Here is a 27,296-nt window from a genome sequence, read left to right as displayed (position 1 = left end):
TTGAGAAAAAAAAACGAACCCCGGGAAACCGGTCAAGACTCCAGCACAGATAATGTGCGAATGGCAGATAGGGGGGCTCCCTAAGTCGGGCACTTTTCAGGCGCCCACCTAGGCAACACCTGGCTAGGAGACAGAGGGACCTTGAAGGTGTTCTCTATAATGATTTGGTTTAAAATCTCCTGACATACTTACCCTCCCTTGCCAAAGCACGCAAATGTCACAAAAACCACAAGCCAATTAGACCTTGAAATACATCTGCCAAGTGTTTGACAAGATATTTTATTGAAGTTGGGATAGGGTGGGGCAGAGGAGATACAATCTTCATGATGAGGCCTACTGTGCTTGGGGGAATCTCCCCACAGTCTCTCACTGGACTTCAAGGACCTGCTGAGAATCAGGCTAAAAGAGAACTGTTTTCTTTGTGGAACTGGAGCTGCTGGGATGGTGAGAAGATCCCCAAATTTGGGATTGGAACTCAGGCTCTTTGAGGCTTTGGTATCACTAGTAACTTGAGGACCTTCAAGAACGGGGCAGGATACTGACCGCAATCTACCCATATTCTGTGTCCTGCTTTGTGGCCATATCCCACTAATGACCAAGTTCCATTTCTGGGCCTACATCTGGGTCCCCCATGATGACCACATCCAGGTTCTGCCCAGGGCCACACACTGCATCAATATCTAAGTCCAGTTCTGTGTCTTGGCTCCCAAGACTCCAGCCTGATGTCCAGCCCAGGCAAGGCCAGGTGCAGGCGTTGAGTGCGGTGGTAGACAGGCACCACGAAGCAGAGTCTCAGCCACACCACCCCTGTGCTGAGTCCACAGCTGCAGGTACCTAGCCCACAACAAAGGTGCCTATGATGAGCACAGTGTCTGCCACATCCACTGTCCCCTCCGTACTTGATGCCACCAAAGGATTTATTACAGCACCATCACTACCACCACTGAGTCTTGCAGGTCTGGTGATGGCTCCCTCAATGGAGTCAGGGCGTACATCCCCTTTTCTGGTTCTCTCATGGTGCCTACCCTGGGAATCCTGTGGCTCCATGTCACAGGATGAGACAGTGGCCCCACCAATGCTACCAAGAATGCCACAAGAGGCAGTGGCAGGCTAGCCAGTCTTCTGGAGCCCTATAACTTGCACAGAATAGAGCCATGACATTTTATGGCCCAGCCCAGGGGCTGGCTTGCTTGCATGGACCCTTGGCACTACTTCAAGGAAAATCAAGAAAAAGATGATCAAGGAGAAAAGCCAGGCAGCAGTCAGCAAGGCCCAGCTGTGGCATGGGAAGAGGCAGGGTCCTGGGGCTGGCAGGACAGAGGCAGTGGGGGCCATAGTGCGGATGCCATAGAAGGGTTATGTGGCAGACGCAATAGCAGCTGGGCTATGGTCAGGGGCAGACAGAGCTCCTTGATCAGTGCTCCCAGTACAAGCAGACCACCAGTGGCTAGATACTTGGGGCTGCACACAGTAAAGACCCAGTACAATCCTACTGTAGCCCATACCTAGCAGGCCCTCCAACAGTATGCCAGCACCAGCACTCAGCTTGGCAATTCTGCCGTTTCTGCAGGCTCTCACACCCAGCTCTCCAGGCTCCACTCCATAGCCAGCAAACCTACACTACCCCTGTGCCATGTTCCCATAAGAAAAAGCCAACACTGGTCACAGCGGTAGCTTTCTGCAGGAGCTCCCTCTGCCGCCACCCCTAACTCCAACTGAGGCTAAGGTGTACTAACAGGGCCCATAAGCTAAGTTTCTTGTAAGACTGGCCCCAGAGGGGGCGCCTGGGTGGCTCAGTCGTTAAGCGTCTGCTCAGGTCGTGATCCCAGGGTCCTGAAATCAGGCCCCACGTCGGGCTCCCTGCTCCGCGGGAGGCCTGTTTCTCCCTCTCCCCCTGCTTGTGATCCTGCTCTCACTGTGTCTCTCTCTGTCAAATAAATAAATGAATGAATGAATGAATGAATGAATGAATAAATAAATAAATAAATAAATAAATAAATAAATAAATAAATAAATAAATAAAAAGACTGGCGCCAGAGGCTTGGGGCAGGGATGGATCTACAGGGCTGCCAAGATCCTGTTCCCCCACCCTCTGCCTACCTTATACTCTTTCTGGCTTATCTAAACAGTTCAGCTCATGAGTACCTCTGCTCCCCATCTCCTCTGGCTGGAGACACCCACCCTTACCCTTAAGCAATAGGACAGAGAAGGAAGTAGCATTATCCATGAAGAGAGGCAAGAAAGCTCTTCACAAGATTTGCCCTTGCTATGTGTATGTACAAGGTCACAGAGGCTCTGAAACTAGGACAAGCCTGCAGACCCACTATGGGTGAACAGCCTGGGGCAAAGGCCAGGAGCCAAGGTCTCAGGGACTTAAGGGAAGAAATGGCCTGCCAGGACTCTGCACCTTCCCTCCCACATGAAGGCAGCCAAGATGAGCTCTGGGCTCACTGCCTGTCCTCCTTTTGGAGCAGGATCTCTCTCCTCACAGCCGTTTTTTCCTGTGCTGTTCTCCACTAAGGGATCCAGATGGTGCTCAGACTACAGCAAAGAAAGACCTGATACTAGGAAAAGAAGGAAGACAGTACTCCCAGTGCTTCCTGTTCCCCAAGAAGTCCTCCCTGACTTGCTGTCTGGCTGTCAGCCCCAGGCTACTCCAGTGCCTGCACCTTTGACCCCAGCTTCTAGAGCCTCTTGGGGGTACTCATCCACCCTTTAGGTATGAAGTATTGACAATGATGCCGAACACAGCTGCCTCCACATGAGACCCAGAACTGGCAGGATCAAAGGGCAGCGGGTAGGCCCCAGAAAACTGATGGCTTCGTGACCCATAGGGGCTGAGGTGGGACCCCACTATCTCTCCTCAGACCAGAGCACTTTCAGGGTCTTTAACACACCTACACACAAACACAAACACACACACACACACACACACCCTCTAGAGGATGGGGAGAGGTGGCCACAGCACCTGGTGCATCACAGTCACTAAGTCTGCTTATTTATCATTTATTTTTAAAATATATTTAAACAGCAGCAATCACTTCCAAAATGCAAAAAAAAAAAAAAAAAAAAATTACAATTTTTAGAATAAAATTATAACGTTTATGATGCGAGTCAGAAAGAATTGAAGGTACAACTGAGAATCAAATCACGCAGCACTGGGGGTGGCTGGAGAAGCCAAGGCCCATGGGTTGGGGGGGGTCAAGCTGAGAAGAGGGCCCAACCTGTGAGGTTCCCACCTCAATCATACCCCCAACCCCCACTGATGAAGCCAGTGTCCTCTGGGTTAGAGAAGGAGAAGCGGTAAAGAGCTGGCCCTCTGTCGGGAATTCCCCAAACCCAGTCCCCACCCCACCCCACCAGCCAGGGACCTGCTAATCGACCTCCTCCATGTTGCTGTAGGTGGGGGCTGGGCGGTCCACAGAGGGGGCGAAGCGTTCAGGGGCTGTCCGCGTGGGGGCCACCTCGGGGGCCTGGCCAGGGCCTAGTCCCTGCAACAGAATATGAGGACAGGGGTTGGGGGCTGCCCGGTATGCTGCCTGGCATCCCGGGGGTGCTGGCTCAGAGCCCCGGCACCCAAGGGAGGGTCCCAGGGCAGGCGCAGACAGCAGCGGCGTTGAGACAGAGAGACAAGAGCGGGCCTGAACAGTCTCACTTTATTAACACTTTAAATACAGGAAGCTGTTTGGGCAGGGCTAAGCCCCAGGCCAAGGGTCAGAGCAGCAGGACGAACGGACAGACAGCTGGACGGATACCCACCCTAGGATGCTCTGCCCCTGCAGGAGCCACATTCTCCACCCTCTCCCACCAGATGAACACACTGAGGCCCAAGCCCAGAGGTGATCCCCACCACAGAGGCAGGCACTGCCCGGTGGGCAGGCAGGTGAGCCAGCTCACAGCAGCTGCCTGCAGGCGAGCTCATCTCCAGCAACTCTGGAATACCAGAGAATAGAACGTGTTGAGCATGAGGGCCACCAAAGCTGCCACGATGCCCAGAACAAGGTACTGGAGGCGGCCCTCATCTGGTGTGGTAAGGCCACGTGGTGGGGGGCCCACCCAGTCTTGGGGTCCCCAGGGACCCAGGGGCACAGGCCCCTCGGGTACCGGTTCCTCCTCGGCCTCCAGCTCCTGCCAAATCCGGGAAGCCTACAGTGTGTGGAAACGGCCATCAGCACCTGGGGCAGGGGGTGGGGAGGGACCCAGTGTCCCCGAGACCCCTGGCCACGGAAGTCCCTCCCAAAGTGACTGGCACTAACCCTTACACAACCCAAGTCAAGCAGCAGGGAGGTGGGCAGGCGGGAACCAAGTGGACCATTCGCAGGGTTGTCTAGACAGAGCACCAAGGCAGGCGAATCTTGACAGCATTGTGGCCCCCTAAAGAAGCTTCCCAATTGACATGCAGCTTCCCAAAGGGGTTGGCCGGGGGAGGGGGCAGATAGTTAGCTGGTCGGTTCTTTAGCCCGGGGCTCCCACAGAGGAGCTCATGGAGGATAGAGCTGCCAACCCGAGTAATCTGGCTCCCTCCCACCCATGTCCAGATAGACTGTGACCACTGTCTTCTATCGGGATTCCTCTGCATCTGAGCGGAGAGGACTCAAGGGAGGAGAGGATAGCAAGGAAGAAACCAGTCCAGAAAAGAGATGCAGCTGTGCCCACCCACCAGGCCTATGGCACCCCATGTCAGTAAGGGATAGAAGACCCCAAGGGCTGGGCAGAGACAGACGCTCACCTCAGAGAGGGTGGCGGCCACCCTAGCCCATGGCCAGCCTAGATAGGCCCTGTCCTGAGTGCACATCAGAACAAAGGAGTTATGACAAGTGAGGGTCTGTGGGCTGGCTGGCACGTGAGGAAGGTGCAGAGGGAAGCTGGGAGAATGTAACGTACAGTCTGTCTACGGCATCCCTCTACCCAGTGAGGTTCAGAGCAGCTACTTAGCCTGTGCCAAGAGGGTGCCTATATGCACGCCAACAGCAACGTGCTGGTGTGTGTGCACCTTTATAAGTGTCACTACAACATGGGGATCCCTCCAGCTGGGTCTCTGATGTAAGAGGATCATGAATCCCAAGACTCCAGGGCCCGAGGGCTGGAGGAGAGGAGGCTGTGCCCCACCCCCTCCCGTCTGTGAGCGGAGCTCCCTAGCCTGCGCAGCCTCTCCCATGCCTCACCTGGCTGGCAGCAGCCTCAGCTGCAGGGCCTAGATCTGGGTGGTGCTCAGAGTGACCTGCCCTGGGGGGCCTCTCCACAGGAGAGTTCCGCCGGCGGTAGAAGAGTACATAGGCATAACGCGTCACGACCTGGCTCTCGTCTACTGTCGTCACCGTGCTGTCGTCAAACAAGCGCCAGCCTACAGCGAGGTGGGAAGAGTGTGAACATAACCTGCACCGCCACCCCTACCACCTGTCCTGCTGGCTGCGGGTGCCCTCACCCACGTCGCTGCGCTGGCTGCTGCGGTCACTGGGCAGGCGTGCACAGGCGGTGTAGTGGCCGCCGATCATGCCTCCGTAGTGGTTGATGACGGCGTACAGGTCGTAGCTAGGCAGCTGTTCCTCTTTCTGACCGATGCAGAACTTGCTCAGGTCCAGGTTCCTGTGGTCCCAGCCAGAGAAAGGTGAGAAAGTCAAAAGGTACCCAGGATGCTACCCCCGCCCATGCCCTGACTACGGCACCAGGGCTCAGTGCTCACCGAACAGGGAACTCCACCAAGTCGTTGATCTTGTCACGCCAGATGAAACTCCGGAAGGAGAAGCGCTTGAGCTGCACAATGAGTACGTTAGGAAGGCGCCACAGCAGCAGCTGCTTGGAGGCCTCTCGGTGTTGTTTACACTGCGGGCAGTACCTGATAGCGGACAGAGGTGGGGTCAAGACCAGCAGATCTCCACCCCACCCTGCCCCACTACCTGCCTGCCGCCCCGTCCTCACCAAGCCTCCTCAGGCGCCAGCACCTCAGGCCGGGTGAAGAGGTTCAGGCACTGGTCCAGAGTGAAGTGGCCAGCACGGGCAGCCTCACCAGCAGAGCCTGGATCCTCAGCACACTCCAGCTCCTTGGAGTCTACCAACACGAACTCCTGCAGGCGCTCATTGTTCCGCCACACTAGAGCCAGGCTGCAGTCCTCACCCAGCTCCAGGGGGGTGTCTCCTAGACATGAGCAGGGAGAGGGGTCATGTAGCTGTGGAGAGTGGCCAGCCCAACCCACCCCATGGCTCCTACCCACAGCCTCAGACACCTTTGTCCTCCAGCCGCTGCTCTCGGTTAGATGCGTCAATTTTGTAGATGAAGAACTGGGGTGTGTGCGCATTCATGGCTTCACTTGGGTGCTGATATCCGGGCACAGCAGCTGTGAAAAAACATACTATCAGAGCTCTTCTACCTACCAGGACCTAAATCAGCTTCCCCCAACCTCCCCTACCCCGGCTGCAGAGCTTTCTAGCAGACTCTTACCTTCGGGCCGAGACACTCTCTCACCAGCCGGCAAGGAGCCAACTTCAACAGGCCCACTGACCAGCACCTCAGAAGAAACTCCACTGGTGCTGGGCACAGGGCCCCGGTCAGGGGCCGCCCATGCCCGTGGGACCCCTGTGTCTCCCTCAGCCACAGGGGTCACCAACTGGAGCTCAGGTGGCTGAATTGGGTCCCTCTCACTGTCCCCAGCATCCAGGGAGCTAGTGGAAAGCAGTGTCGTGCAGCCAGGGCCTTGGGACTCCAAGGCCATACGGCCAGGCTGGAAGGGTGGCTGGAATACACTCACAGAGTACCTGGCAACAGGCAGCAAGGCAAGTAAGAATCCGGACAAGCCTACCTAGCATCTCTGCTCCCCCAACTACCCCACCCTAATCCAACCACTGGGCACTTACCGGGCGTAGCCCTCTAGCAGCTGAGCAAGACGAGCATAAGTGAGACGTGAGGCAGGTACACTGACCAGAAATGGGTAGCCAATGTTCTCAGGGCGGCAGAGACCCTTGTGGTCAGGCCAGTGGGTTTTCTGGCAGAGCCTGGAGGGAAGGGCGAACTAAGAATAGGGCTTCAGCCCCACCTCCTATGCCTCGCCACTGGGAGCTAGCCTCTGGCCTTAGGAACTGCGCGCACCAGCCCTGCTCTGTCCCCTCCACCCCGCCCCCGGAGCCTGGCAGAGTAGAATGGTTAAGTGGAGGGCTTAAAACATGTGCCTTTATGGGGAGAGGAGGTAGGGTGGCAAGTGAAACGTGGAGAGGAGGGATAGGGAGGGGGAGATGAGGGGTTCCTCACTGGTTGCAGTAGCCCACACGGTAGCACCGGGTACAGCGCTTCAACTTCTCATCCTCTGACTGCTGCTTCCTCTGGCAGGCTGCACACTTGGAGATGGGGATGCTGGGCACCTGGGGGCGCTAGGGCAGGGTGTCTGGCTCAGCAAGGCCAGCTCCGGTGAGAATGCCCCCCTCCCACGGGGCCTTGTACCATCAGGTTGGTCCTCACTTACCTGCTGCACCTCTAGCACCATCACCCGCTCCTTAGCCAACTCTGGGGATAGCAGCTCAAAACAGAGGAGCGTGTCAGATGCGGACACAGTGTCCAGTGAGTGGGAGGGCAGGAACACACGGTGGAAACGATTCTTAATCACCTGGGGACAGAGAACACACAGATCCTACGTGAGGACGAGCCCTTTCTCTAGCCCTGCCTCAGCGCACAAGAAGACTTGGCCCTGAACTTGGGTGTGGGCAGCAGGGTGGGGACTGTGGCCCCAAAGCAGCATATGCCTCTGCTGGCACCAGCTTCCGTGGCCAACAGAGTAAGTAGCCTGGTGCATCGGAGAGCCTGAAAGCCAGGACCGGGAAAGGTAGCAACCAAACCAGCACTCCCTACCGGGGGCCTCCACTCTATCAATTAGTGGGGCCCTGCTGAGACTGCACCATGGCTGTTGTGGAGGGGCCACATCAGAAAGGCTCCCTCCCATTTTTTTTTTTTTTTAAGATTTTATTTATTTATTTATTTGAGAGAAAGAGAGAGAGACAGAGAAACAGCATGAGAGGGGAGAGGGTCAGAGGGAGAAGCAGGCTCCCTGCTGAGCCGGGAGCCCGATGTGGGACTCGATCCCAGGACTCCGGGATCATGACCTGAGCCGAAGGCAGTTGCTTAACCAACTGAGCCACCCAGGCGCCCCAGGCTCCCTCCCATTTTTATCCCCCAAGAAAAGAGCACCTCCAGGCTGGAAGCTAAGAACTTTTGGGAAAGACTAGCACCCAGATCTGGGATACTGTGAGGGAGCAGCAGGATAGAGGGAGAACCATAGCTGCTAGAAAGATAGTCCTGCAGCTCCAGCTCCTTGTATGAAGATGGAGGGTCCCCACCAAAAGGGGGAGTAAACTCCGACGACGGCAACCCGGGGAACTGAGGGCATGTGTGCTGCACAGCCCAAATGCCTGGCTTCATGCCTCAAGCCCTAGCACACCTATGGGTTTCGGGCAGTCACACACACATTCGTGGGGACGTGTACAGATCAGATGCCAATGACCATTCACACGTGCCTCTGTGCTCTAAGTACATACACGTATCCACGTGCCTAAAAGCCTGGGGAAGGACAGATGTACCTCAGCCAGACGCAGGTTGTCAGGCTTCACATGCACACTCTGAGAGAGGGAGTCCAACACTTCACTTGCGCTGGAGTTCTCCTTGCTGATGCTCACCAAAAACTGGTAACAAGAGTAGAGTCCATGGGGGAGGTGGGCCAGGGTGTTTGGGATTGCCCAGAAATAGGAGCTTACTTCTCACCTTGATGGGCTTGCTGTGGGGCTCCCGGGCAAAATAGAAGACAGGGAGAACCTTTTGCTTCTGTGGCAAGGGCACCGGCAGGTAGAGGAATGGGTCAAAAGTGATGGAGACCTACAGATGCACAAGTGGCACTAGGTGGCTGTACCGGGAGTGGGGGACAGGATGCTCCCACCCAGGGAGCCCAATCCAGGCACTCAGATGGCTCTCAGGGCCTCAGGGCCAACCAGGAAACTCTCTGGCTTGAGAATACTGGACAGACCAGACCAGGAGGGCCACCAGGAGAGAATATTCGCTCTTTCCAGCAATTGAGGCCTTGCTCAGCCTTGCCACATATCAATTTGCCCCTCACTCGTACCCTACGTGTCTTTCTAATCTTACCCCTACCCCTGCCCCACCTTATGGCTGTCTTTGAGCCCAAACACCCCTTTTACCTCAGTTGGAAAGCTACCCAGCCTGACCTCTGCAGCCCACAAAGAAGCTGAAGGCCTATCAGCCTCTTTGCTCAAACAACATCTAAAGATGCACATGCCGCACCCCCCAACCCCAATTTGACCCAGGCTAGCTAGGCCAAGCTAGGAGCCGCTTTTCTGGGGATCCCTTCACACCTTGGCACACACAGGGCACACCAGCTTCGACTTATACTGGCCCTGAAATAGGTCTACGATGAAAGAGTCATTCCTCATCTTATGCCGCTGCCATGCTTCTTCAGCCACCACCTGAGGAGCAGAGTGGTGAGGATCAAGGAGACCTGGGGACTAGGATGTGCATGAGATATGCCCACCTCTGCCCCCAACCCTGACCTCATCGGGCCGCCCATCCGAGTCCACGGTCTCTGTGTAGGGCTTGTTCTGAATGCGATTCAGGTCTTCGTGCAGCCCATCCAGCAAGAAAGCCATGAACTCCTGGGCATCATGCTGCGCATAGCCTGTGAACTGGCTGGCCTTGCTCGCCACAATGGCCTGGATACAGGGGCCAAGTGTGAGCATGGAGCCCCAACACCCACCATGTACCCAGCTGGCGAGCCTTCCCCACCCTCTCTAGCCAGGGTGGGAGAGGCCACAGATCACCTTCAACTTGGAAGGCTGGAAGGCATGGTGGGTGCCCTTCCACAGTGCCCGGAGCAGCACGGCAAAGCCAATGGCCAGACGCCCACCAGTCCCCAGTGGGTTGTTGTAGTTGATCTCGGCCTCAAAGGAGCGGTCTAGGGACAGAAGCCAAGTAGAGGTGTGAGCAGAGAAAGGTATCCCCTCTGCCCACGGCCCTGGGCTCCCGGCCCTGCTCTCACCGTGGAAGAAGTCCCGGAGCTCCCGAGTGTTAGACAAAGACTGAATGACACTGTTCATGAAGCAGGTGTTGCCTAGATTGACAAGGCCAGTAAAGCCTGGCAGACACACCTTCTTCTCTTCCTCCTCCTCTTCCTCCACACTGTCTCCGCTCACGGGGCTGTGGGGCATCGGGGGCACCATACATGTGGGCTTGGGCTGTGGGAGCAAGGAGGGGCATGAGAGAGCAGCCCTGAGGCTCTCCAGCCTCTTATCTTGGCCCTCTCCTTCCCACCCCAGGATTCTCACTGAGGCCAGGTGTGGCTCTGGCTTTGGGGCCACATGCTCCATGGGGGTGCGGGCCACCACACCATCCAGCCCCGTGTCCTCAGATCGAGCCTTGGGTTTTTCCTTCTCCACAGCCCGAGCTTCTTCCTGGCCCGTGAGGGGGTGGGGGGCACCTCCTGGTGGGGTTGAATCCAGAGGGGTTGGACCTGTCGGCACGGCAACCTTTGCACCACCCACTGCACCTTAAAAAGGGGGAATGAGGGGGCTGGTGGTTAGCTGCATGTGGCAGGGGGTGGGGGTCCGGGTTATGTGGGCTGGACAATGAAGGGAGCTCGTGTGCAGACCTCGTGCAGCTGGGGCCTCCAGGCCCCCCCAGCGCTGACTTTGCCGCTTACGGAGGCAGATGTCAATGCGAGAGGCCGTGAAGCAGAAGGTGCACTGCTCGGGCTCAATCAGGTTCCTGTGGGGAAAGGCTGAACTCAGGGACTTAGGTGGAGTAGGTGTCGGGCTAGATGGGCCAGGGAGATGGAGCCCAGGGTGGGACAGGCGTAGTACTGGGGCCGAGAACCACCCACCTGAGCTTCACCTGCCAACGGAAGATGGTATGGGGCCCACAGCCCGGGTGCAGTCTCAGGAAGTTTCCATCCCTGCCGAAGCAGAACAGGGACAGGGCAGGAGGAAGGGTGGGAAGAGCATGAGACACACTGTCCTGCCTGAAGTGTACCCTCTGCCCCATGTCCTGCCCACCCACCCACCTGGTCTGGAAGATAAGCGTGAAGTCCTGCTCGCGGAAAAGCACTCGAGAGGTGTCCCTGCGGATTTCTTTCACATAGACGTGCACCACCACTGAATCTGGCCCCTTCTCGTATGAGTCATTCTTGACAAATGCCAGGTTCACCATGGACTCCGGCTCTACGTTGAGACCACAGCTCAGCACCACCCAGGACAGCTTCTGGCCCACTGCTGTTCTATTCCCAATCCACCCGCCAACCTTGCAACCCAACCTAGGGCTCTGCCTGCTCACCCCCAGCCCCACCTTTACCATCCACCAAGGTTATAGCATCTGCTGCCACTACCATCTCCTCTTTGGAACGGTCACCTTTCTCAGGGTCTCTGCTCCGGGCCATGGCTGGGGAGACTGGATCATTCCTGGGGGACACGGTCTTCTCTCCTGCCAAGAGTGCTAGATTCTCCTCTGAGCCCAAGAGGCAGGTCTGGGGGTTCAGCGGTGGTACCCGGAGCTGTTCCTCAGCCTCGGCCTATTTGTGGCAAGATTATGGGCAGGATCAGCTGTAGGTCTGGCAGGTGGCCCCCCCCACTGCAGTCCATTTCCCAACCCTCCCATCTCCCACAGGTATCCCACTCTCACCTGGGTGGCTGTCTCAGCCAAGAAAGGGGGGGCATCACCCCGGGGTCCAGGCCCATCTCTGGACCCTTCCCCCTCTGGCCCTCTGCGGAGATGCACAGCCCTCTTGGCGCTGGGCCCCGCCTGGGCCCCAGGGCCAGCCCCTGCGCCTACCTCACCACGGCCCTGGGCCCGCTTCTGGTTCCGGGCCTCCTGTTTAGCCCGACGGGGCTCAGGGCCTGGCTCCAGGGCAATGGGAGAGGGCTCCTGCCCATTCTCCTGGCACCGCAGCCCAGGCACCGCCTCCTGGGTCCCTAGAGGTTTCTTCTACCAAAGATAATAGCAGTCAGGCCCTGTCAACCACACTGGGTATCCCTACCCTACTCTGTTGTGGAACTTACCAGAAGAGAGGGCCACGTGAGCAGAGGCACCTTCTTGGGCAGTGCCAGCTGCAGGAGGCCACCTTTACGGGCTTGTACTTTGGCGCAAGAACTTTCTATCTCAGCATAGAAAACACCACCCCACTGCCGACCACCTGGAGACAGAGGAGGGGCAGTGAGCTAGGGTGGGGAATATCAGAGGCTTCAAATACACTGCTGGGCTCGGGGCAGATGGACGCACCTGGAAGCCGCACCACGCAGTCTGTGTCTGTGAAAGCAGCATCCACGTCCTCCAGCCGCAGGGGACCCGCTCCCACACGCAGCTTGACAATCACCTCATCTGCACTCTGCCTCCAATCAAGCAACAACTCTGTAAGAGGAGTACAAGTGAGAGTATGAGAGTCTCCATAAATTCCTGATGGGGATAAACAGGTACCAGAGACCTAGCCCTAACGGAACTGCTCCAGATGAAGGCTATAGCCCCAGTGCTCCCTCCTCGCCCTTAACACTCTAGCACCCAAAAGGCCTACTAATTACTCACCCTCTTTGGCCTGCTCCTCCCGAGAGGATGCTGACCCTGACAACAAAGAAAAGAACCAGGAAATGATGATGGGGAGGCAGCCTCCAAGACCCCACCACCCCAACAAGCACCAACTTTAGGATCTCAGCCAGGCACACAGACCTTAAAGCTGAGGCTCTACCCAGACTGCTGTGAGTCCTTCTCTCAGTATCAGACCAAAACAGAAGGAAGAGCAAAAATGTCATCTCTCAGTCCCTAATCTGTATGCTCAACAGGGTGGAGGAGGAGACCACAAGCACTCTGGGAATGCCACAATCACCTCTCCTAGGATCGCCATCCTTGCTCTCCTGGTTTGCTCGATCCTTCTGCTTCTTCTTACTGGTGGCCTCCTCCAATCCTGGGGGACCTCTCCTTGGGCCCGTGGCGCTGGCCCCGCCAGACATCTTGAGCCGCTTGGTCGACAGCCAGAGTGCCCCGGGGTCGGCAACGGCGTCTGGGTCAGGGCTACGGCGCTTTCTTCCTGGCCCAGCTATCTTGGCAACTCTTTGTGGCCAAATTCTCCAACAAGGAACCGACAGCCTAATGAGAAGGGACCAGTGATCACTACCAAGGCCCAACAATTTGCTCCTTGGTTACAGCCAGGGCTCAGCAACGCAGGATACAACCAAGCCTACAGAGCAGTATCTCTCCACCACCTAATGTAGCCCTGGACACTCTCAGACTATTCTGAAGGGGGAATAAACAATACAAGTAGCAACAACAACTTCCAGCAGAGACTCCTAGATGCCTGCCCTACAGACCCCTACAAAGATGGGAGCCTCACTGAGGAGGCACCCGGTGAAGGCAGCCATGGCCTGGAACCAGGATCCTCAACCGATCTGGAGAGGAGCCATGGCTCCAGCCCACAGGGCTGGCCCTCTGAGCAGGGTGCTCACTTTTCCTCACTCTCACTGGCTGCTTAGTCACCACCCGAGAAGTAGGAGGTGGAGGAGGAAGGCAGAAAGGAGAAGACAATCAAGCAGCAAGGGGACCAGGCTCCGTGGCTGAAGACAGGCTCAGCCCAGGCGCTGCCACTGCCCAGGCACGGTTCTGGCGTTAAGGTGCTCCACCTGCCACCTGCCAGCTCCCACCCTCCTCTGAACCTGTTCCTATGCACTGCCTGGTTTTTCTTCCTACATCCCAGGAGGGATTTTTCTCTCCAACTGCTGCCAACCAGAGAGGGGCCTGCAAAAGCTGGGGTGAAAAGGATATCTGGCTGTCACACTACCCTTTCAGCAGCAACCCTGCCCCAGAGCCAAAGCAGGACAGGCATCCAGTTTGAGAATGAAACAGACATCATCCCCTTCCTTCCCAGGTCCACTCGCTCATCAGCACTGGGCTAGAGACCTTCTACCCAGTTTCCCACAGACCCCCCCCCTCCCCCGTAATTCTGGACTGTTTTTCCAACCAAAATAAAGTTCTCGAAATTGAGATAACGGTGGGGATGAACCATGAACCGAGGACCTGTGGCGGCCTCAAGCCTGGCCTGAGATGGTAGCAGAGCAAACAGTGACTACTTTGTGTTCCCCAAGGTGTATGTGTGGCGGGGGATAGAGAGGGACGTTCTTCTATGCGGGACTAGTGGGCTGGATCTTTAATGACGACAGATCCAGAGCCGAGGGGTGGACACCCTCCACCTCCTTGCACCAGGCCCCAGCTTAAGGTCGCGTCCCTCCCCATTCTCCCGGGGACACCGAGACAAGAAAGGGGCTGTCTAGAGACCATGCCGGCCTATACTGCTGCGGGGGTTACTGACTACAGACCAGCGCCCCGACCGGGCTGCGACTCAGCTCCAGCCTCCAAACCCTGGGCCCGCCACCACCTCCTCCAGGAAGGCGCCCTCGCTCGCCGCCAGCCCTCTCTGAGGCAGGAGGCCAACCCCGGGCGTAGACTAACGGCCCCGCCTGCATCGGTGGGCCCGGCACGCCGCTGGGCTCGAGGGTTCGAGGCTGGCACGGCCCGTGACCTTGAACAGGCAGCCCGGGGCCCGCGTCGCGGCCTCCCTGGCTCCAGCCAGACAGGCCAGTTGCGGCCCGTCCCACTCACCGAGCGAGGCCGCCGCCGCCAGCCCTCTTAGGGCCCTGGCAACCCGCTCTCGGTTCCGGTTCCGGCGCCTGGTCGGTTCCGGTTCCGGCGCGCCCCTCCCCCGTCCCGTCGCCGCCGCCGCCGCCTCAGCCGCTTGTTTTGTTTCGACTTCTAGTTACGGCCGCGGGTGGCTGAGCGCTTAGCTGGTGACGCACTTCCGGTGGGAGCGGGCACGCGGCGACGGGTAGCTCCGGGGCGGGCCCGAACGGAGGAGGCGGGGCTCCGGTGCCTTGGCCTCGCCCTGGCCCCCCGCTGGTGGCATCCTGAGGTTCCGCCCAGAGACCCCGCCCTCCCCAAATCACAGTCCAGACGACACACTGGGGATTCACAGCGGTTTATTGGGGGCCTGGTCAGGCTAGGAACTTTTCCATGCAGAGGCAGTAACGGGGGCGGGGCGGGGCTGGGGACTGGGGTAGGAATCGCGCAGGGGTCACTGGCAGGTGTTGTAGATCTGGACCTGCAAGTTGATGGCTTGAAGCACACTACGCATCCTGGCCTCCAGCCCATCCAGCTGGGCTGCTTTGCCTTCCAGTGCCCGCTCGTTCTCCTCATAGGTGCCCTCCAGCTCTAGGAGGGGCAGGTCTCAGCTGAAGGGTCCGTCTCCCACAAGCCCCACACCTCTGGCGTTCCACCCACCCCAGTCCTCACCTTGCAGCCGTTGCAGCTTGTCCTGAGCAGCCTGCAACAAGCTTCGAGCCTCATCCCGAAGTTGCTCTGCCCGCGCCTGTGCAGCCAGCACCCCCTGGGCCTTGCGCTCAGCCAAGGCCTTCACTGTCTGGTACTGGTCGCCTAGTGGGCCCTGCAGCAGCTGGGAATATAGAGGGCAAAGTCAGCGTGGTGGCCCAGTGGACCCCGGCCTCTACCCCAACCCCCACCAGCTGGCTCTGCCTCAACCTCAACCCACCTGCTCAGCTTCCCGGGCACGACCCTGGGCACTGCCTGCTGTTTCTTCAGCACTAGAGGCTGCCAGGCTATTCCCTGCTCGTTTCAATTTCAGAGCCTCCAGGAGACCATCCAATTGCTGAGCCCGCTCCCCTGCAGAGCTCAGTGCCTGCTCCGCACCTGCCATCTTCTCCTGCACCTGTTACGGGTGGACCCAGGGTTAAACAGGTCATGTGTGCGTGCCCATAATCTTGCCCTACTGATGTCCCAGAGAGACCACACCTGGTGCAGGGTCCGCTCCGTGTCCTGTGTGTCGACTACTGCCCCCTGGATGGCACCCTGAGCAGCACCCTGGGCCCTCTGGGCTTCCTCCAGTGCTGCCTGTACTGTTTCTGCCTTCTGTTTCTCACCCTCAGCCCGGCTCCTGAGGAAGAGAGGGAATCAGGGCCTGTAAGTATCAGGACCAGGTGTCAAGGATAGGGGCCAGGATCATGATCAGACCTTGCCCGCTGGGCATCTTGTAGCAGCTGCTCTGCCCGACGCACATCTCCCACGGTACGCGCCAGGATTGTGTCCACATCCGCCAGGCTCCGGACCCTCTCTGCAATCTCGCCTGCCAGGTGCTGAATCTGCTCAGGTGATGCTGGGATGGAGAGCTCTAGCACTCGTGTGGCCACCATCTCAATGCTATCGGGATCAGCCCCCTCCTCTATGGGGACACAGGCAAGGGCTTAGGGACACAGATTCTCCGGCATGGGCATCAGACACAATCTTGGGGTGTGGGACCACACATGGAATATGGGGTTGTTAATAGGCATAGTGATGTAACTACAAGGACAGGAACTGTAAGTGAGCACACACTCGGGGTCATGGACTTCAGGACCACATATAGGCAAGGGTTGAGGGATTAGACATGGAGTCATAAACACAGGTCCAGTGCCAGCCCGAGTATGAGCCCAGGGACACAAGTATGAACACAGACACAGGTAAAACAACCACATGGCCTGGGCCACACGGGAGGCTCACGGCTGAGGAAGTCCTTCACATTCTGGATAAGTTCCCGAAGCTCTTGGTTGGCCTTCTCCACCTGTCCCCTGGAAGCATTAGCCTTGTCCAGGGCTGCCTGGGCCTGCTGTTGTGCCTCGCCTGCCTGCCGACGGGTCTCAGCCACCTGGCTGAGGATGCCACCACCTTCTGCCAGAGCCCGATGCAACTCTGCCTGTGTGTGCCGGGCCCGACCCAGTGCCAGGTCCGCCATGGCTACTGCCCCATTGCAGCCGAGGCCCCCACAGCGGGGTTGCCCGTCCTCGTCCAGACAGCCAGCACCCCCGCAAGGGCTTGTAGCACAGGGTGCATCCCCCGGGGGTCCACACACCTGCCAGGCACAGAACAAGTCAGGGCCCTGTGGAAGGAACAGCCACAGCCACAGCCACATGTCCCACCCCACACTGTGCCTTACCAGTTCATTTATGGCGGTCAGGCTCAGGGAACGGGCACGGGCAGAGAGCTCGCCTAGTGCCCGTTGGTTGGCCATGTGTTTGCGGTTAAAGTCCTCCCTCTGGGCACCCATCAGCACCTCTGTCCGGTGCCGAGTATCTGCTGAGCTGCTCACAGGGCTGGGCACCGTCAAGGCCGATGTGTTGGCACGATGTTCTGCCTCTGCAGACAGACTGTGGGCGTGGCGGATGCTATCATAGGCACCTACATTGGGCAGAGGCTGGCAGTCAGCTGAAGATCACCTAACCCGGGGCGCCTGGATTAAGCGTCCGACTCTTGATTTTGGCTCAGGTCATGATCTCAGGGTCGTGAGATCAAGCCCTGCGTTGGGCTCTGCGCTGGGCGTGGAAACTGCTTAAGATATTCTCTCTCTCCCTCTCCCTCTGCTCCTCCCTGCTCGCTCTCTCTCTTAAAAAAAAAAAAAAAAGAAAAAAGGGGCACCTGGGTGGCTCAGGCGGTTGGGCGTCTGCCTTCGGCTCAGGTCATGATCCTGGAGTCCTGGGATTGAGCCCTGCATCGGGCTCCCTGCTCGGCGAGAAGCCTGCTTCTCCCTCTCCCTTTGCTGCTCCCCCTGCTTGTACTCTCTCTCTCTTTCTCAAAAAAATAAAATCTTAAAAAAAAAAAAATCACCCAACCCTGGTCCACCTGCCTCGCTGGCCAACAGCTCACCCAGGAAGTTTGAATGCTTGAGCAGGTCCAGATGCTGATCCAGCTGCCGCAGTGTGAGATTAAGTGCAAGCCCATCTCGCTCCAGATTGCTCAGTGCATGGTTGGCATTGAAGTTCTCATCCTGCACATCTGTCAGTTTTGCCTCCAGCTGGGTCAGGTGCTCAGTGGCCTCTCCAATTGCACGCCTGTGCCAGTAGGGGGTGGTGTTTAGAGAAGCTTCAGCCCTGGTCCACAGGGTCTCCGCCCCATCCCTCCATGTATCCTCAGGCCCATCCGCACCGCAGATCCTCTGTGGCCTCTACGAGCTGCGCAGTGGAGGCAGCTGAGGCGTTGCGGGCACCCACAATCCCCTGCACAGTCCCCAGCTTCTCCTGTATGTGCCAGAAGCTGCTCTCAGAGGCACCCAGTACACCCGTCTGCTGCAGCTCCTGTGCCCGCTGCTCCAGGCGCCGTGTACGGGCAGCCAAGTCCTGTACCACGCGGTCCCAGTCCCCGAAGCATGCGTGGCATGGCAGGCAAGCAGGAAAGACCCCTGAGAAGCCACGGGCACACTGGTCACAGCGCACGCCTGACACGCCTGGGCGGCAGCTGCAGTGCCCCGTGGAGCGGTGACACTGAGGTGTGTCTATTCCACGAGGGTCACAATCACAGGCTGCGGGAAAGGGCAGACCACAGAATTAGGGTGCCAGTGGGGCATCCTGGGAAGCCCCCCAGCCACCCTGGCCCTGTTGACTCTCTCACCGCGGCACTGCAACCCAGGGTCTCCCCAGTGGAGCTCCTGGCACTCAGAACAGGTTCGCCCACCAAAGCCAGCATGGCAGTGGCACTGCCCTGTGAACTAGAGTGGGAACAGGGCAGAGGTCAGTGCTTCAATCAGAGGCTAAGCTCTTGAGACTCGAGACAGACAGCTGGCCCCATCCACCCAGGGATCCACAGGAGGGTCCTGTACCTCATTGCAGGTGGGGCCTCTGGCTCGGCTTGGGTGGCAGGCGCAGGGCTGGCAGCCATGGCCACTGGTAAGGTTCCAGAAGTTGGGGGCACAGCGGTCACAGCTGGGGCCCTGGACATTGGGGAGGCATGGGCACTGCCCACTACTTGGGTCACAGTTGCAGCGGTCAGTGGACGGGCACTGCTGGGGATCTGTACCCAGCAAGTTGCAGGTGCAGCCTGGGCCAGTCAAGCACATTAATCAAGGGGAGCCCGAGCAGCAGAGCCCGACCCCCGCCATCCCCTCCCAATCCCACACTCACGGTGACAGCTCTGTCGGGCAGCCTGCCCATGGAAGCCAGGCTTGCAGTGGGCACAGTGTGGCCCCTCCGTGTGGTGTAAGCAGCGCAGACACTGCCCCGTGCGGGGGTCACAGGCATCAGGGTCCGTGGGGTCAATGTTCCCACTGCACTCACATGGTTGGCACTGGCCACCTGGCCTTGACGGGTCCCCAAAGTACCCAGGGGCACAAGCATCGCACCGCAGCCCTGCCCACATTTGGGGAAGGCATGAGTATTCAGTTCAGCTGCCCCACCCTGATCCCACGCCTGCACCTTATCTATCTACTCACCTGTGTAGCCTGCCCTACAGTGGCACGTGATCTGCTGGGAGTACCCATCCCGATGGCAAGAAGTAGCAAAGTGCCGCCGGCTCCCAGGGCCTTCAGGGCAGGGACAGGGCCGGCACTGGCCCCCATATGGGAGCCGTGGGTCCCCATGGAAGCCAGCAACGCACCTTCGGGGAGCAACAGGAGGAGAGATGTGCTCCTGGAGCAGCCTTCCCACCCACCCACCCTCTCCCAGCTGCTCCAGGCTCACCTTTCACAGTGCTCACCCCCTGTGTGATCGCGGCAGCCCAGGCAAGCTCCCGTGCGGGTGTCACACTCGTCTGCATGCCCGTTGCAGACACATGGCCGGCAGTTAGGGAATCCCCACTGGCCCCGCTGGCAGCCATCACAGCGAAGCCCGAAGGCACCAGTTCGGCAGGGGCATTGCCCGCTGGTCCCCTCGCACAGGCCACTGAGTGCCCCCTCTGGGCTGCACTGGCAGGCTGGGGGCAAGGCAGAGGCTGAGCCAGGGAAGGGGTTTGAGGGAATCTAGGTGGGGTCAGGGCAGGAAAGTCAAGGAATCGAAGAGAACTTCCAGTGCCCCAGTGCTGGGAGTATGGGCTCTAACTCAGAGTCAGAGAAAGGAAGAAGCACAGTCGGAGGGAGGACGGGGGACAGTCGTGGGGAGGAGAGAGAATAAGAGGGAAGAAAGGCAGGCAGTTACCTTGACAGCCTGTGGGGCCAAAGCCGTAGAAGCCAGGGGCACAGAGATCACAGCGGCGCCCCACCACCGCAGGTTTACAAAGGCACTGGCCGCCGTGGGGATTGCACTCAGAACTCAGTGAGCCCTGGGGGTCACACTGACAGGCTGTGGGCCAGGGGGAGAGGGCCAAGTCAGACTGGGGCCCCACACCTCTGCCCCACCAGCCCACAGCACAGACACTCACGCAAGGCACCGTTGTAGAGCAGGGCGGACAGGCTGATGAGGAGGGGGGCGCAGGCCTCCGAGGGAGGGGTCTTGCCGGGCACCAGCCCCTCCTCGTGGCAGCGGTAGCGTTCAAAGGCGGCACGGCGCTCCGGAGCAGTAGCATCCCCCCCACTAAACATCTCCAGCACCAGGACACGGGGTAGCAGCACCAGCTGAAGCGATGAGCAAGGAAGAGTGAGGCCCAGACCCAGGACGCTATCGGCACTGCCAGAGCACTGAGCACCACCCGGGCCTGCCTCTTCTGTCACGGGCCCCTCCCGTCCGGCCCCCGCTACAGGTCCCATCCCGCACACCCTGCCTTCTTGGTCGGTGTGGGGAGAGGGGCTATTCACCGAGTCAACGAGCAGGCTGGGTGCAGAGTAGGGAGCCTCGGTCTGGGCGCTTCCCCCTGTTCGCACCAGCTTCAGATGCAGTTTGTAGGAGATGCCAGGCTCGAGGCAGACAGGTCTGGGAAATACCATATACCTGGGGGGGGAATAAAAACAGGTATGGGGTTCACCCAGGGACCCTGTACCCACCATCCTAGGCCTCCCCACCCTGCACACCAGCAACCAAATCACTGGCCAAGAAAGACACTAGGCTGGGCTGGGTCATGCCAACAGACAGCTGGAAAGCCTGACAGAATTTATGCAGGAGATTCCCACAGACATGCCTCACTGGAATCCCACACCTGTGCAGACCAATCTCTAAAAACACTCCCTACAACCTTGCAACCACACAGCATTTCCCTGGCACAAATAGCCGCCCATTTTTCTTTAACGGCCCCCTCACACTTCCTCCAACCTTGACCTCCAACCTCTGCTCTTCTTCACCAAGACTACATCATCCCCGCCTGCCACCTGGCCCTGCCTTTCCTAGGTTATTCTCATCAGTCTGCAAACCCATGCTAGGGTTCTTTTATCTCCCTTGGAAACATCTTCCCTCAATCCCTGAGTCTCCCTTAGCTCTTACCTTGTCTTTGCTTTCCTGCCCAACAAATTCCTAAAACCGGACTGTGGTCACTGCCACCACTCTTGCCTCCCACGCCAATGGAGTTTTTATGCCAACATGCATGGGGACAGCCTGTACCAAGCTCACCAACGACCTCCATGTGGCCAAACCCAGCAGCCTCCTCTCTGTTCCTGTCTGCTCCAGCATTCAGCGGCATGCAATGAAAGCAGTGCACCCTTCTTCCTGAGACACTCTTCTCTCCCCTTCTAGAACCCTGTCCACACTGCTGATTTTCCCCCACCCCCAAATCCTCCTTCTCTACTGGCCTCAAACACCCCACAGCTTGGTTCTGGCCCTCTTTCCTTTCTCTGGTCATTTCATTTAGACCTAACCCTTTAGTGACAAGTCCCAGATTTATATCTCCAGCTTGAGGCCTCTCAGTAATTCCAGACACACAAATCCAACCACCCACTGGCCTTCTCCTCCATGCCTAAGTACCTCGGAACTGCTTCTCCCTATGTCTCTATCTCAGTAAAGAGCCCAATCCTCACCCAGATGAACAAGCCCAAAACGCTAGAGTCATCTTTCCACTTTCTCCTTCCTAAATATCTGAGCCATCAGCTCTGCCGCTGGAACCCTCTGGAACCTTCATCATCTTGTCACATCAACTGCTAAACCTCTGTCCAATCCACTGTCACTCAGCTAACTCAAAAGCCTCCATCTTTAAGTCTATTTTCCACTCCTCAAGTAGAGGGATCTTTGTTAAAAGCAAATCGCAGTTGGTAAAATGTCTATAATGGGTACGGCCCATTATACATTGCTCTCTCCACTCCGTGTATTGTTTGAATACTTAAATAATAAAATGTTAAAAAAGAAGGTGATGAGGGGCGCCTGGGTGGCTCAGTTGGTTAAGCGACTGCCTTCGGCTCAGGTCATGATCCTGGAGTCCCGGGATCGAGTCCCGCATGGGGCTTCCTGCTCAGCAGGGAGTCTGCTTCTCCCTCTGATCCTCCTCCCTCTCATATGCTCTCTCTCTCTCTCATTCTCGCTCTCTCAAATAAATAAATAAAATCTTTAAAAAAAAAAAAAAAAGGTGATGAAAAAAGATACATGAAAAAAATTCTACCCAAAATGTAAGAAAACATTTCTTATCAGAGAATGCACTGATGCCTTGCCTTTCCCCTGTGGGCTCAGAATGCACTGATGCCTTGCCTTTCCCCTGTGGGCATTCCCTATAGTGACACTGAATGGCTTCCCATTAAATCTTGCCACAGGCCTCTGGAACTCACACCCCTACAAGAGCAGGACATGTTCTACTTCCTTCTTCTGACCTGTGCCATGCCTAACAGCACCTGGCAAACAGCACTCAGGAGGAGGCACTTGAAGCAAGGGACAGATGAATGAGCAGCGGCATCTTCCAAGTGTCCTTCAGGGAATTAGGGCTGGCCCACAACCCTCCACCGTTACAGATGCTACCATTGGTACCCTCACCTGGTTTCTGGTTGCAGAGTCCCTGGGATGTGGTCATCCTTGGGCAGCACATACCCACACAGGCTGTGGGCAGACACAGGCCCTGGGCGCTGCACAGTCACTTCCATCTCTGCCCATTGCTCAGGGACCTGGGGGGATAGGATGATGAAGGAAACGCTACCACACCCGGAGGTTCAGCTCTGGGTCAGGTTTCACAGGGTCTGACCTGGGGCTCCAAGCGCAGCAGCAGGTCGTAGTCCATGGCTCTCGGCACAGAGGCCACCAGGAACTCCAGTGTCTGACCCTCCTGCAGCCTACCAAAGCCCCGGCCTGTCCAGGATGGAGTCCCAGTAGGGGTTGCCAAGCGCTCCACCACATCGAGCACCTGGGAGGGATGCAGCTCAGGGTGGGTGCTCAGGTGAGACACCATCTCTTCTGCCGCAGCCTGTCCTCACACCCCAGCTCTTCAGCCGAGGCCCTGTCCAAGGCCGGACACCCTCCCCAGACAAGTACCACCCACAACTCCACCTCTCCAACCCAAGCCCTGCCCTCCAACGTTGCCCCCTACCTGTCCTCGGGTGTCCTCGGCCTCCAAAGTTAGGTGGTCAAGGAAGGGCCGGAAGTAGCCAGGCTGCACCTGCTCACAGCGCCGCCCCACCATGTGCTGGCGACAGCGGCACTGGCCTGTGGCCTCATCGCACCTGGGAAGCCCACAGGTACTCAAGAAGGGCCCCCTATCCTGCCCAGGATCTCTCCCCACCCCTCCTGGGACCCCTGATACAGCACTCACTGGGGATCCAAGGCACCACCCACGTCGCAATCACACGGACGGCAGCCAAGCAGGTCATGGCTCAGGCCCCAGTGACCAGGCTAGGGGAGAGGAGGTTGCTGGGGGCTAGAAACAGACCCCCTTGCCACCCATCCGGGAATCCAGTGACAGCTCTCAGCCTCTACTACCCCTTGGTGAAAACACGGTCCCTAGACCATGGCTCCCACCCTTCACCTCCCAGACCTGAGGCCTCTCAGCCAGGAATGGACCCTAAGATCTCCGCACCCACCCAGTGGGGCATAGACACCATCCCCTAGCCCGGATAAGTGCAGGACCCCAGACCCCCAAGCCCCTCCAGTCGCACCAGGCAGCGGTTACAGCCACGTCCAGTCACTAGACGCTTGCAGAAACAGGTTCCACTGTTGGGGTCACAGGAGGTGACCCCAGGCACTGTGCCCCGTGCATCACACTGACACCCTGCAGGGAAGGAGACCCATCACACTCTGGGGAGCTGTGGCAGTGCTGGTGTTGAGTTGGGCCAAAAGTAAGAAGTCAGGGTTAAGGTCAGGACGGGAGCGAGGGCAAGAAGCACATACGCCGGCAGCCGGCAGGGTCGCTGGCACTGAGCCCGAAGAAGCCATCACGGCACCGCTGACAGCGAGAGCCCACCACATGTGCTTTGCAGCGACACTGGCCCGAAACCAGCCCCAGGGCAGGATCATCATGGGAATCGCAGCGACCACCATCTTGGGAACCCATGGGGTCACAGTCACAGGCTGAGGGCAAAAAGAGATGCAGGGTCACCCTATCCCAACTAGCCCAGCACCACGCATCTCCCTAGCCTCCCCGACACTGGATTCCCAGCCTGGCTCCACCCTATGCCCCCCACCCACACCCTAAACCCCTGCAACCTGGACAGCAGTCTGGCCTCCTAGTTCCTACCCCAGACTCAGCCTTCCCTCTCCCATGCCCAACCCCAGCCTCACAGCGGCACATGGCTGGGTCCCGGAGGTCCTTGCTTGGGTCACGGTAGAAGAAGGGTCGGCAGAGCTCACAGTGGCGCCCAGCTGTATTGTGCTGACATCCATCACACACACCTCCACTCACGTTGCCAGATGCCAGGTATACAGCCATGTCAAAGTGGCAGCTGTGGGCGTGCCCGTGGCACTCACACTCTTGGGGGGAGGGGAAGGCAGGACAAAGGCCCGTTGAGGGACCACGTCCTGAGGATAAGGGGTGTAGGGGTCCCAGTGATACTGCAGGTCCCTGACACAGGCCAGAATTTGTGGGTGGGGGCTCAGATACTTTAAGGTTTCAGCATCATACTGGGCCCCTGACCAGAGAAGACTTGGAAGAGGGTTAAGGGAGACCCTAGGGGCATCAAGGCCTGGACACCCTTCGGACATAGCCTGGGTGTTAGGCGCTTGACCAACCAGCTCTAAGTTCTACCCATGGCACAGCCAGGCCACAGTGTTCTGGGGCTACAGGGACCAGGACCTCACTCACTCCTGCAGGCATGACTGTGGCCATCCTCAGCTGGATGCCAGGGCAGGTCATGATAGAAATCCTGACATTGCTCACAGTTGAGGCCACGAGTGTTGTGTTTGCAGATGCAGGCCCCATGAACCTAGGAGGCAGAGAGGCAAGTGGTCAGCACTGTCCAGCCAGGCCTGTCCCTGCCCCCAGCCCTATTCCAGCCAGCTGAAGTCCCTCACCATGCCCTCAGCATGGGTTGGTGCTCCTGGGGCGGGTGCACACTGCGAGGCGTGTCCATAACAGAAGCAGTTGCCACGCACAACCAGCTCGTAGAGGGCATAATAGTATTTCTCACGGATCTCCCGCCGTGGGTCGAGCAGGTTGTCCCCCAGTGTGTGCAGGCGTGTCAGGTTCACCCGTAGGTTGGTGATCTTCAGCAGGTCTAAGTAGGGGGAAAGGATTGGGAGCCAGCTGGCCAGGCAGGCTCTTGTTGCCCCATGCCCACTCAGGGGCTGCAGCTGCCAAGGTCACCTTGGGAGACCTTCTGTCTACTGCTATATGAGCTAAATTGGACTTGGCACCTGCCCCAAGAAGCACCCAAAATAGCTACTGAGGCCCCAAATAGTCACCAGCCGGACGCTGGGACTGTGCCAGGCTCAAAGAGAGGAACACTCACTCTGGATCCATGGGCTATAGGGGTCTGGGATAGGGATGGCAGGATCCAGCACACGATAGATGACCTGGAGGGACATGGAGCCATTAGAGACACTGGACCCTGCCTCAGGCCCATCATCCCCCTCTTCCTGCCCCACGTCAGATCCCAGCTCTCACCTCGCCTTCAGTGGATGGCTCAATCTCTGAGTAGCGGGACTCACAGACTACATCATCCCAGTGCCGTGGGGGGGCGAGTGGGACTCCTGGAAAGTCAGCCCCACAGTCATAGGAAAAATATCGGTACACATGCCAGGTGCGTCCATAGTCAGCTGAGCGCTCCACCAGCATGGCAGCAGGACGAAATGTCTGGGTGGGGGGCATGGCTGATCAGTGAATATCAGGACTCAAGTCTGGCCCAGGCCCATCAAGAGAGCCCTGCCCAGCTGGGGCTTGCCCTGAAGCAGCTCATGGACAGGTGGGGGTGACCACTGGAAGCCAAGCAATAGTCAGGAAGGGTAGCCACTTCTAGGGGGAAGGCTCAGGGGTCATGGGGCCCAGGGAGGCAGCACCTAATCCAGCCTCACGTTGGGGCAGCATGGGCAAAGGCCTGGAGGCAGAAGGCAGCAGAAGGTGTGGGAGACGAAGGAGCCTCCCATGCAGCCAGACAGAACACAGCATATGAGCTCAGCAAGACTGGGCTAAGGAGCTGGGACTCTGTTCAGGGGCAATGGGGAGCCAAGCAGGGTGATTCAAGCAGGCTCCCAGACATGCGGGCACCTTGAAGGTCATAATGAGGTGCGTGAAATGAAACTCAGCCTCCAAGTCCAGCTGGATGGTGACCACGGGGACACCTGGGGCAGGAGTCGGAGGTCAGGGACTTGAGACTACTGGTGGGCAACCCTGCTCACCCCATGCCCCACCCACGGCCTCACCATTCTCTGACTGCCACCAGGCTGCCCGGCGCTGTGGTGCAAAGCTGGTAACTACATTCTGGATGCGATGGCTGTTTGGGTTGTCTCTAGCAGAGAAGGGGCGCCGGGAGTCACACAGGAAGCACTTCTTCTCATCCTGGGTTGGGTCAGAGTCAAGGTCAGGGTCAGTGTCTCAGGCAGTGGCAGCACCCCCTACCCCCCAGTACGCCCATCCCACCCAGGCGCACCTGCAGGTGACTAACGATGCAGTAGGGCTGGGGGCCATGCAAACCACAGGTGGATGAGGCAGTTAGTCTGTCAGCACGGCCGACTAGCAGGTCACCTGTGGCAGGGTAGCAGCTTCCCCTCGAACAGCCTGGCACATCCGGGGCCAGCGCCTGGGCCAGGGCGGTGGCCAGCACTGGGAACAGTGGGTCAGCCAGTTCTGCTGCGCTCCCACCCAGTAGCCCCAGGGTTGGCTCCCCCAGGACCCACCATCGCATCCCACAAACCCCAGGCCTTCACCAGGCCCTCTCACCACTCAGCAGTAGGCCCAGTCGAAGCTCCCAGGGCCCAGGCTGTCCCCGCAGGTCCCTCCCTCGGTCCCCTGAGGCCCGCTCCATCCTGGAGAGGAGGGGAATCCAGATGAGGGGTGATAAGAGGTCCAGAGCCTGTGCCCACCTTCCCCCTCCCTTGGGGTCCCGTGCATACCCTGCCCGCGTAAGTCCGCGGCTGATTTCCCACTCAATCCTCCAGCCCGCGGCCCCTACACTAGCTGAGTCCTGCGACTTTGAGCAAAGTTGAGAAGCACGGCAAGAAGGAAAGCATGGAGTGGATTTTGGGCAGGAGTACAT

The 27,296-nt window shown here is 58.3% G+C and overlaps 2 protein-coding genes across 22 annotated transcripts; both read right to left on the bottom strand.

Moving 5' to 3' along the window:
- Window positions 1-237: 237 nt before the first annotated feature.
- On the bottom strand, window positions 238-14,801 carry USP19 (ubiquitin specific peptidase 19). 19 transcript variants are annotated; one of them, XM_078078297.1, is made up of 28 exons: window positions 14,624-14,799; window positions 12,858-13,117; window positions 12,560-12,595; window positions 12,260-12,388; window positions 12,040-12,173; window positions 11,663-11,965; window positions 11,330-11,552; window positions 11,049-11,205; window positions 10,869-10,940; window positions 10,638-10,753; window positions 10,315-10,535; window positions 10,029-10,224; window positions 9,811-9,944; window positions 9,544-9,702; window positions 9,349-9,459; window positions 8,744-8,854; window positions 8,563-8,664; window positions 7,455-7,595; window positions 7,244-7,362; window positions 6,853-6,990; window positions 6,440-6,753; window positions 6,225-6,335; window positions 5,920-6,136; window positions 5,684-5,836; window positions 5,426-5,586; window positions 5,166-5,344; window positions 3,372-3,491; window positions 238-834 (listed from the first exon to the last, which is right to left on the bottom strand). In XM_078078297.1, the coding sequence occupies exons 2-27, from the start codon at window positions 12,979-12,981 to the stop codon at window positions 3,375-3,377; spliced, it is 3,978 nt and encodes a 1,325-aa protein (XP_077934423.1). In that variant the 5' UTR covers window positions 12,982-13,117; window positions 14,624-14,799; the 3' UTR covers window positions 238-834; window positions 3,372-3,374. The 19 variants fall into 19 exon arrangements, with proteins under 19 accessions (XP_077934423.1, XP_035956487.2, XP_035956481.2 ...); XM_036100594.2 differs by lacking the exon at window positions 238-834 and having other exon boundaries at window positions 2,991-3,491; window positions 10,315-10,529; window positions 11,336-11,552; window positions 11,663-11,962; window positions 14,624-14,800; XM_036100588.2 differs by lacking the exon at window positions 238-834 and having other exon boundaries at window positions 2,991-3,491.
- A 179-nt stretch (window positions 14,802-14,980) lies between these two features.
- Window positions 14,981-27,265, bottom strand: LAMB2 (laminin subunit beta 2). Of its 3 annotated transcripts, XM_036100574.2 has the most exons (33): window positions 27,154-27,265; window positions 26,981-27,066; window positions 26,691-26,863; window positions 26,464-26,599; window positions 26,309-26,382; window positions 25,709-25,897; window positions 25,554-25,617; window positions 25,117-25,319; window positions 24,908-25,028; window positions 24,388-24,576; window positions 23,998-24,177; window positions 23,766-23,878; window positions 23,423-23,502; window positions 23,201-23,333; window positions 22,859-23,017; window positions 22,654-22,781; window positions 20,565-20,697; window positions 20,192-20,384; window positions 19,969-20,112; window positions 19,516-19,747; window positions 19,269-19,432; window positions 18,961-19,185; window positions 18,660-18,877; window positions 18,452-18,548; window positions 17,990-18,362; window positions 17,711-17,895; window positions 17,004-17,245; window positions 16,571-16,919; window positions 16,046-16,253; window positions 15,827-15,968; window positions 15,567-15,743; window positions 15,311-15,470; window positions 14,981-15,229 (listed from the first exon to the last, which is right to left on the bottom strand). In XM_036100574.2, exons 2-33 carry the CDS (start codon window positions 27,063-27,065, stop codon window positions 15,093-15,095), a joined length of 5,406 nt encoding a protein of 1,801 aa, XP_035956467.2. In that variant the 5' UTR covers window position 27,066; window positions 27,154-27,265; the 3' UTR covers window positions 14,981-15,092. The 3 variants fall into 3 exon arrangements, with proteins under 3 accessions (XP_035956467.2, XP_035956468.2, XP_035956470.2); XM_036100575.2 differs by lacking the exons at window positions 26,691-26,863; window positions 27,154-27,265; XM_036100577.2 differs by lacking the exons at window positions 26,309-26,382; window positions 26,691-26,863; window positions 27,154-27,265.
- Window positions 27,266-27,296: the final 31 nt, after the last annotated feature.

The sequence above is a fragment of the Halichoerus grypus genome, chromosome 1, assembly GCF_964656455.1.
Source record: "Halichoerus grypus chromosome 1, mHalGry1.hap1.1, whole genome shotgun sequence".
Classification (NCBI taxonomy): Eukaryota; Metazoa; Chordata; class Mammalia; order Carnivora; family Phocidae; genus Halichoerus; species Halichoerus grypus.
The sequence above is the reverse complement of the archived record's forward strand: the minus strand, read 5'-3'. Positions and strand labels throughout refer to the sequence as shown.

Excerpts from the sequence above, each read along its gene's own strand:
- USP19 (XM_036100578.2), bottom strand. The coding sequence starts at position 12,981 with ATGTCTGGCGGGGCCAGCGCCACGGGCCCAAGGAGAGGTCCCCCAGGA. Across the intron at positions 11,966-12,039 it reads TCACGTGGCCCTCTCTTCTG|AAGAAACCTCTAGGGACCCA; the intron begins GTAAGTTCCACA and ends TATCTTTGGTAG. Across the intron at positions 10,225-10,314 it reads CAGAGCCACACCTGGCCTCA|CCCAAGCCCACATGTATGGT; the intron begins GTGAGAATCCTG and ends TTGCTCCCACAG.
- LAMB2 (XM_036100574.2), bottom strand. The coding sequence starts at position 27,065 with ATGGAGCGGGCCTCAGGGGACCGAGGGAGGGACCTGCGGGGACAGCCT. Across the intron at positions 15,471-15,566 it reads GTGCCCGGGAAGCTGAGCAG|CTGCTGCAGGGCCCACTAGG; the intron begins GTGGGTTGAGGT and ends CTATATTCCCAG. Across the intron at positions 15,230-15,310 it reads CAAGCTGCAACGGCTGCAAG|AGCTGGAGGGCACCTATGAG; the intron begins GTGAGGACTGGG and ends TGCCCCTCCTAG.